Source organism: Scyliorhinus canicula, chromosome 1 (genome assembly GCF_902713615.1).
Source record: "Scyliorhinus canicula chromosome 1, sScyCan1.1, whole genome shotgun sequence".
Lineage (NCBI taxonomy): Eukaryota > Metazoa > Chordata > Chondrichthyes > Carcharhiniformes > Scyliorhinidae > Scyliorhinus > Scyliorhinus canicula.
The window spans coordinates 62,177,613-62,187,316 of NC_052146.1; the positions used below are offsets into that span (position 1 = coordinate 62,177,613).

Consider the following 9,704-nt stretch of genomic DNA (forward strand, 5'->3'; position numbering starts at 1 on the left):
TTGCCAGTACTGCAGTAGGCCGGAGTGAGGATTGTCACTAGAGACCCCGGACAAGCTGAGTCGGGCCAGAACACCTGGGCCAATTATGAAAATCCCAGTGAGGTGGGGGAGGTGCCTTCCAGTAGAATCCCTCAGTGCTGCTGGCAGGTCCCAGCCTCCCCGGACAGGCGCCGGAATGTGGCGACTAGGGGCTTTTCACAGTAACTTCATTGAAGCCTATTCGTGACAATAAGCGATTTTCATGTCATTTCATTTCAGGTCACTCCATAGGACATACAATGCCTGAGAGGGAGGAATGCCCTCCCAGCCCCCCCACCAAGTCAGGCCCTTGACATGCCCGCCAGGGTGGGCCTAACAGCTCTTCAAGTGGTGTGACCCTGTAAGTGGCCAAGTAAAGGCCTTAATTGGCCTCCTGGCTCGAAGGCTGTCATCGATCTTGTCCGCCCTGACCCTAATTGGGAGAGTCAGGAAGACGATGCATCCTCACTCTGGCCTTCCTGCCCCACTATACACCCCACTGCCATCTTCCAGTCGGCTCGCAGATGGAGCATTAAATCCCACCTATGGAATGGCCAGTAGTGTGAGGCACGGAATGGTGGCTGCTGTCGTTCGACCCCGAGCATAAGCAAATAGATTCAGGGCGGCGAGCAGGAAAAATTAACATTTTTTAAAAACTTGATCGGAAATAATATCGGAAAGGGTCAAATGCAATTAGAAGTCAAGTGGTCTCTTATCAAAGTATCTGAAACAAAAGACTTGGCTGTGTTTTTACTCAGAAACCACAGCGCTCACAGTCACTGTACAGCCTGACAAAGCCCTGCCATTCCAAACCCCCTGATCGAATAAACACCTGCATATATGAGAGGGTCTGTCAACTGCATTAAGTGAGGTCGGCATCTCATCCTCTCCTGGATGCAACTTCTGAATAGAATAATCCTAAATCCAGCTCAAATTGTAAATTGTGTAGAGTGGAAAGTTTGAAATCAGAGCTAGAAAGTAGAAGCCACTTTGAATAATGCTCTTCTGTCCAGAATATAGAAAAAAACTTTCAAAGCATTTCAGAGCACACTGAACTCCCCCCCAAAAATGATACATATCTTGGTCTGTTAATTGTTCTTTCATTAATTAGGTGCCTTAAATTTTTTATTATCAGCTCTTAACTGTGCCAAATAATCCAAATGTCGAAAGAGCCCAATCGAAATATACATAAACATCAGAAATTAAACCTTGCAGGAAAAAGGAACAGGAAGAATATTTCATTATTTCCAACAATTTATTTCAAATTACCTGTTTGAAGTGCTGAATAGGCAACAAGTCCAGTTGTTAGAAGGCAAAAAAGTTGAATCTTCTGTGTGTTGCCTTTGACCATGTTGAGGTGTTGATTCACCCGCCACTCACTGCACTGTGGTTTCACAACAGGAGCACGAGACTGAGTCTGTTAAATGTCTTCAGAAAGCCCACGGGTAAATAGAAAGATCACACTCTTATTTGCCCAGGAGAGGAAATGGATCCATCCACTGCTTGGAATGCCTGGAGTTTAAAAATAAATGAGTGAGTGAACAATGAAACTGAAGGATCATTTATTGAACCTAATTTTGTTTCAAAGGTCAGTGTGTGCTGATGCTGTACAAATCCTGTCACTGCCCCTGGCTGAACTGACCTCACTGCAGTATGATGTGTCTGCTCGTTCCCAATGCTGGACTGCGATACTCGTTTGAATGCACCAAGGCTTGATTGCAATTATTGGGGTTGATTTTAATCCCGGTGTTAATATCAATTCATGAGATCTTAGTATACTGACCAGCACCAAATCTTCAAGCCGTTCATATCGCCAAATCGTCAACTTTCATTCCAATTCAAAATAATAGTGAAGGGTCCACGGGTGGCGGAGGATAGAACTGTGGATGAATGAAAAGAAAGACTTGAATTTATATAGCACCAGCGGTGAACTCATTCAAACGTTACCTGGATCTGCATCTGGTGTTCTGTGACCTGCAAGACTGTGGACCAGATGCTGGAAAATGGGAATAGAATAAGCAGCTTGTTTCCTTTTTCTCTTTTTTTTTGGCCCACGCAGACATGTGGGGCTGAATGGCCTCTTTCTGCACCGTAACCGTTCTATGGTTCAGTATCCCAGTGTGCCTCAAAACACCTGTGAAAGTATTATTATTGTTGTAACACACAATTTGCATGCAGTACTCACCTACAAAGAACAATGAGGCACATAACCAGATCAATGGGCTGGATGCTCCATTTGGGAGACTATGCGCTGACGCCGGCGTGGGAACGGTGGTGTTTTACAATCGAGAAAACGTGCAAAATGGCCACCGATTTGCCATCTGTTGGGGGGCTAGCAGGCACGCAAGGTAGAGCCCCCGACTCTAGCTGCAGCGCCGTGCAACATGACACTGGCCGTGTGCGGAACCGGCCTGCCAAATAGTGCCCCCCTTTGGCCACACTTGCCACTCCCGGACCACCCCTCACCAGTGCCCCCAGCCCCCACCAATGCCTCCCCTGCCCGCAGATCGGCTCCCCCGATAGTGGTGCCGCTGGACTTAGTTTGCAGCCATCACGCTGAGTTCCCAAAAAAAAATACCACACGCACCCCACGCCATCGGGAACTTGGCCCATCTGGGGTGGAGCATTGGGTTGAGGGCCACAGGTAACATCCTGAGGTTGTCCCAATGGCGTGATGCGTACTCTGCAAGTCTGCTGTTTTGGAGGGGGCAGAGCATCGCAAAAGCGGCGCCGCACCGATTTCGCCGGCAAAGGGGATTCTCCGGCCAATCGCCGATCAAGATTTTGCTTCGGAGACCGGAGAATCCTGCCCAATGTTTTTAATGGATGGTAGATGGGTAATTTCTAAGGAGTAGGAGAGAAGATGAAGAAGTCAAGAAGGAGAAGTTAAATAATGCCAAACTTAGGTATTCAAAGCAAGTAAATCTACGGGACTGATAACAATGGCTTCAATAGGCCAACTATAGGAAATGTTTGTGCATTCGGTACTGGATTTATGATAAACCGTTTGATAATTTATGAACAGTGGAGGGGTGGGAAGAGGCGTTGAGGTATAACTGGGTGTGAACAGCATTAATGTGAATACTAACGCTGTGCTTTTGGATGTTGTCACAAGGGGCTGAATGTGGATGAGAAATAAGAGAGGGCCAAGGATAGATCTTTGGGGACATGAGAGGTAACAGTGCAGGAGCAGGCACAGAAGTCATTGGCATAGGAACATAGGAACATGAATGAGCCATTCAGCCTTTCAAGCCTGTTCTGCCATTCAATAAAATCATAAGTCACCCTAATCCTTCCATAGCCCTCAGCTCCATATCCCTCGATATACTTGGCTAACAAGTATGTATCGTTATCAGATTAAACTGAGGTGCATCTACTGGTTTTATGGACGAGAGTTAGATGCTGCTACAACATTCCTGTGTGAAGAAATGTTCCATAACTCCACTCCTGATATTAATGTTATATCTCCTTGTCCTAGGACTTCAGTAGTGGAACAGGTTTCACTCGATCCACTCTGTCAATTTCCTTCAAAACCATAACTACCTCAGTCAAATCACTCCTTAACGCTCTAATTCCATCAGTTAGTGAAATGAAACACGACAGATTAACCTTTTGACTATGTCTTTTAAAACTTGCACGTCATTGCACTGCTAAAAAGAATTTGTGGGAGACATGGCCTGCCCATCTAAGTTGATTTTTCTGGAAGGTGGCATCTGTGCTGTTGAATCCAAAACGATGAAGGACCTCATTGTGTGTGATTTTTTTCCCCGTCATTGAAAACTCACAATGGACCTCAAGTGCCTTTGGTGGAAACATTCCAGAGCGCTCACGTCCTCCCTTGATCTACAGCCTCTAACTTCAAGTCTGATCCATCCCTTTGCGTGGTGAACCCTGTTAACCTCTACCTCACAGTGGAGGGAAAGAGGTTGGAAGGGTGGAACAGAGTCCTTTGTGACATGAAGGTGACACCTACAAGTATATGGAGTACAGCATATAGATCTGGGCAGCCCACCTTAAAAGAATATATTGGCCTTGGAGGGACTGCAGTAGAAATTTACCAGAATGTGATCAGACCTTCAAAGATTAAATTATGAGGAAAGATTACACAGACTTGAGTTAAGATTAATGTTTTTGCGTGTCAAGTGTCTTTTGAAACTCACACATTCATCAACATTGAGTGAACTCGCCAACATTGAGGGCATTTAAAAGTTTATTGGATAAGCATATGGATGATAATGGCATAGTGTAGGTTAGATGGCCTTTAGTTTTTTTCCATGTCGGTGCAACATCGAGGGCCGAAGGGCCTGTACTGTGCTGTATCGTTCTATGTTCTATGTTTAACTGCTAAAAACCACCCTCCAGTAATTTCTACTTAGGTGGGAAGGTCGTGTTGGTATAGAATCTTTAAGTTGATCTTCTATGGGGAATGCCTCAGGGCAACAACATCAAGATGTATAAACAATGCAAGGACATGCTAAGAAAAGAGGCCACAAACTTCTGCACTGCAGACCACCTCTCATAGGGAAAAACTGCAGACTGGCCCATGCAGAGGCATGTTTGAGGACCGCCTATGCCAAACTTGCAACATCCAATGTGCCCAGAGCAAGGTCAGAGATGGTGCAGCTGCAGACGATCCCCCAGGTGCTAACAACGGTAACATGAACTTCCAATTCTTGGATGCGCATGCCGGCCGCACATCAAACTCTTCAATCATGAGAGGACCCACAGTGAGCGAAGCAGTTTCTTACAGTTTTGTTACAGACTGGAGGGAGAGATAATCTATTTATAATCTTTTTATTAGTGTCACAAGTAATGAAGTTACTGTGAAAATCCCCGAGTCACCACACTACGTCAGATGGTTCTCCTTTTTACCAGCTTTCGACTGACCACAAGACATGGTTTGAGGAAGAAGTGTTTTAACCTCGTGAATATTGTGACTCTCAAGAATAACATATGACAGTTTTTCTTGTAAGTTCTAAATGAAAGGAAGAATAAATGTTCATTTCTCAACACCCCAATGTAATCATAGCAATACTCAGACATGTACACAAGACACGCATAGAAGAAACGTTAGTTACAAAAAAGGGGAGCATGCATTTAGGCTTTGAGAAAAGTCCAACGGTCACTATTATTCTTGCATTTTTCGAGATAGAAGCTGGAAATATTTCCAACCTGATGATTCTATTTTGGTTCACTGAGGAAATGGAGGTTGGAAGTTACGGCAGTAAATTCAGAGGATCTTCCTTCTTGCAACAGCAGGTTTCTGGCATTTCCCCTGTAGTGAAGATCTGGCTCAGTTCTTCAAATCTGCAGGCAAATAGCTAGCTCTGCTTCTCTGCCTGTTTGTGGATTCTTCCTTCTCTACATAGGCTCTCTTCCCTCTGTGGTCTCCTTGCCTCACAGACGGACTGACGTCTGATGCTGCCTTCAAAATGTGTGTCAATAAATGTTTCTTCTTGCAAGCTGGTTTCTGTCTGGTGACCACAATGTTGGTGTTCCCATCGTCCATACAAATGGTCCCTGAAGATGTGAGCATTGACACAATGGGGTTTGAATCTCAGCCATTTTCATCTCCTTATCATAGAATGGTGTTCATCATACCCATTCTGTCGAATTTAATTATGTAGCCCACCAGGCCAGAGGGGTTATTGTGCATCAGCCTCTGTTAAATCTACAGGAGAGATCTGTTGCATTTTTTATGTCGTCTCAATGGAATTTTCAAAAAGTAATTTACATTTTTAATATCCTGAACAGACAAACATGGAAACATAGAAAATAGGAGCAGGAGTCGGCCATTCTGCTCTTCGAACCTGCTCCGATATTCAGTCTGATCATTGTTGGTCCTCTATCTCAACACCATGCTCCTGCACTCTTCCCATACCCATGCATGATGGGAGGCAGTGGCTTAGTGGTATTGTCGCTGCACTAGTAATACAGAGACCCAGGATAATGATCTGGGGACCAGTGTTCGAATCGCACCACAACAATACCAGGAAATAAATTATCTGGAATTAAAAGGCTGATGACGACCATGAAACCATTGTCGATTGTTGTAAAAACCCATCTGGTTCACGAATGTCTTTTAGGGAAGGAAATCTGCCATCCTTTCCTGGTCTGGCCTATATGTGACTCCAGACCCACAGTAATGTGGTTGACTCTTAAATGCCCTCTGAAATGGCCTGACATTGCCATACTCACAGAATAACAGAATAATCCCGTACCAGCCTCCTCAAACATGTGCCGGAATGTGGCGACTAGGGGCTTTTCACAGTAACTTCATTTGAAGCCTACTTGTGACAATAAGCGATTTTCATTTTCATTTCATTTAATACGGCTAGCACCATTCCTGGGTATGTTGTGTCTCACTGGCAGGACAGACCAAGCAGAGGTGACGGCACAGTGGTATACAGTTGGGTGAAAGTAGTCCTTGGAGCCCTCAACATGGACTCGCAAACCCATGAAGTCTCATGACTTCAGGTTAAACATGGGCAAGGAAACTTCCTGCTGATTACCATGTACCAGCCACCATCAGCTGATGAATCAGTACTCCATGTTGAACACCAATTGGAGGAAGCACTGAAGGTGGCAAGGACACACAATATACTCTGGATGGGGGACTTCATGTCCATCACCAAGAGTGGCTCGGTAATACCACCAGGGAATGAGCTGGCCGGGTCGTAAACGACATAGCTGCTAGACTAGGACTGCAGCAGGTGGTGAGGGATCCAACAAGAGGAGGAAACATACTTGACCTTATCCTCACCAACCTGTCTGCTGCATGATGCATCTGTCCAGGACAGTATCGATAGAAATGACCACCGGACAGTCCTTGTGGAGACAAAGTCTCGTCTTCATATTGAGGATGCCCTCCATCGTGTTGTGTGGCCCTACCACTGTGCTAAATGGGATAGATTTCAAACAGATCTAGCTACTCAAGACTGAGCATCCATGAGGTGCTGTGGGCCAACAGCAGCAGCAGAATTGTATTCAACCACAATCTGCAACCTTATGCCCCGTCATATCCCCCACTCTACCATTACGCCAAGCCAGGGAATCAACCCTGGTTTAATGAAGAATGCAGGAGGGAATGCCAGGAGCAAGACCAGGCATATCTAAAAATAGGTGTCAATCTGGTGAAGCTACAACACAGGACTACTAGGTATATCCTGTACACCAGAAACAGGACAATCCAACCCAGCCAAATACTGCCCTGTCAGTCTACTCTCCATTATCAGCAAGTGATGGAAGGAGTCATCAAGAGTGCTATTAAGCAGGGCAGCACGGTGGCGCAGTGGTAAGCACTGCTGCCTCACGGCACCGGGGACCCGGGTTCGATCCCAGCCCTGGGTCACTGTCCATGTGAAGTTTGCACATTCTCCCCGTGTCTGCATGGGTCTCACCTCCACAACCCAAAAAAGTGTGCAGGGTAGGTGAATTGGCCACGCTAAACTGCCCCTTAATTGGCAAAAAAGAATTGGTACTCTCATTTTTTTTTAAAGCAGTGCCATTAAACGGCACTTACTCAGCAATAACCTGCGCATGGACGCTCAGTTTGGGTTTTGCCAGGGTCACTAAGCTCCTGGCCTCATTACAGTCTTGATTCAAACATAGACAAGAGAGCTGAATGCCAGAGGTGAAGTAAGAGTGACTGCCCTTGACATCAAGGCAGCATTTGACCGAACGTGGCATCAAGGAGCCCGAGCTAACCTGGAGTCAATGGGAATCAGGGGGAAACCATCCACTAGTTGGAGTCATACTTGAGACAAAGGAAGATGGTTATAGTGATTGGAGGTCAATCATCTCAGCTCCAGGACATAAATGTAGGAGTTCCTCAGGGTAGTGTCCTCGGCCTAACCATCTTCAGCTGCTTCATCAATGAACTCCCTTCCATCATAAGGTCAGAAGTGGGGATGTTCGCAGATGACTGCACAATGTTCTGCACCATTCGCAGCCCCTCAGATAATGCAGCAGTCCATGTCCAAATGCAACAGCACCTGGACAATATCCAGCTTGGTCTGACAAGTGGCAAGTTACATTCAGACTATACAAGTGCGAGGCAATAACCATCTCCTACAAGAGAGGATTTAGCCATCGCCCCTTGACATTCAATGGCATTACCATCGCTGAATCCCACACAATCAACATCCTGGGGGGTTACCTTGATCAGAAACTGAACTGGACTAGCCATATTAACACTGTGGCTACCACAGTATTATGACAGAGCAGGTCAAAGGCCAGGAATCCTATGGCAAGTGACTCACCTCCTGACCCCCCCCCCCCCCTTCCAAAAAAAAGCGTGTCCACCATTTACAAGGCACAAGTCAGGAATATAATGGAATACTCCCCACTTGCTTGGATGAGTGCAGCTCCAACAACACTCAAGAAGCTTGACACCATCCAGGACATAGCAGCCCAATTGATTGCTCCCCCTTCCACAAACATTCAATCCCTCCACCATCGACAAACAGTGGCAGCCGTGTGTAGCATCTATAGGATGCATTGCAGTAACTCACCAAGGTTCCTTAGGCAGCACCTGCCAAACTCCCAACCACTACGATCTAGAAGGACAAGAGGAGCAGATACCTGGGAACCCCACCATCTGGAGGTTCCCCTCCAAGTCACTCACCACCCTGACTTGGAAACATAACGCCGTTCCTTGACTGTCACTGGGTCAAAATCCTGGAATTCCCTTCCTAACAGCACAGTGGGTGTACCTACACTTCAAGGACTGCAGCGGTTCAAGAAGTTAGCTCACCGCCACTTTCTGATGAGCAAGTATGGATGGGCAATAAATGCTGGCCTAACCAACCCACATCCGGTAAATGTTTCTTTTTAAAGCAGGCTACTTTCCAGCCTTGAGCAGTTTTGAGTATATCTGCAGACAAGGAGAGATGGTCACCTGACCCTTTCGAATCCATCGTGTTACAATGCAACTGTACATTCTCCATGTTGTGTGAAAAAAGCAGTGTTCATTATTCATACATGCATTGGTACGTCTGCGAGGGTGTGACAGCTTGGACACTGGAATAACTAGAGTTCAGCACCATGCTGTATTCCAGGCATTGTCTGACCATTGGTTTGTATAACTGCAGCAAAGTCTTTACATTCTAGCCCTCTAGTTATAAAGGCTGACATTCTATTAACATTTTTAATTGTTTGTCCCTGACCATATCATTTTAATGATCTGAACTGTTGAATCTCTTTGGACCTCCACTATTCCTAGCTTTTGACCATTTAAAAATACTCAAAGCTATTCTTTTATGGTCCAGAATGGTTGACCTCACATTGACCTGCATTGAAATTCAGTAATGCTCATTCATTCAATCTATCAATGCCTATTTGTGATTCTATTCCCCCTTCTACACCATTTAACTCTGTCGCCAATCTCAGTATCATCGGGAAACTTAAATTTATGGCTCTCCCTCATGTTATCTCATCATTATTAAATACTGACTGATCCACAGGCAGGGAACTGGACCCTGACAGGGGCACTGTGTGCAGGTTCCAGCCCCGGACCAAGGAGGAAGCAATGATGAGAAGGGATTTTCCAAAGTATTAGCCCAGGAGTGGATTTGGTGGCTGTGGTGTTCTTTGTGTTGCCTATTTCAGGATGGTTGGCGTAGTGTTCACAAAGACCACAGAATAGTTTTTAACTTGAACAAAGATTTAATTTACACCACGAAACT

At 45.6% G+C, this 9,704-nt stretch overlaps 1 protein-coding gene across 1 annotated transcript in view; it reads right to left on the minus strand.

The window, feature by feature from the left end:
- Positions 1-3,892, minus strand: part of susd2 (sushi domain containing 2) — a 123,992-nt gene extending 120,100 nt beyond the window's left edge. Inside the window, exons 1-3 of the mRNA XM_038791464.1 lie at positions 3,804-3,892; positions 1,802-1,898; positions 1,288-1,530 (exon numbers count right to left, since the gene is read on the minus strand). Coding sequence (XP_038647392.1) covers positions 1,288-1,369 — 82 coding nt within the window. The 5' untranslated portion in view covers positions 1,370-1,530; positions 1,802-1,898; positions 3,804-3,892. The remainder of the gene's footprint in view (positions 1-1,287; positions 1,531-1,801; positions 1,899-3,803) is intronic.
- Positions 3,893-9,704: the final 5,812 nt, after the last annotated feature.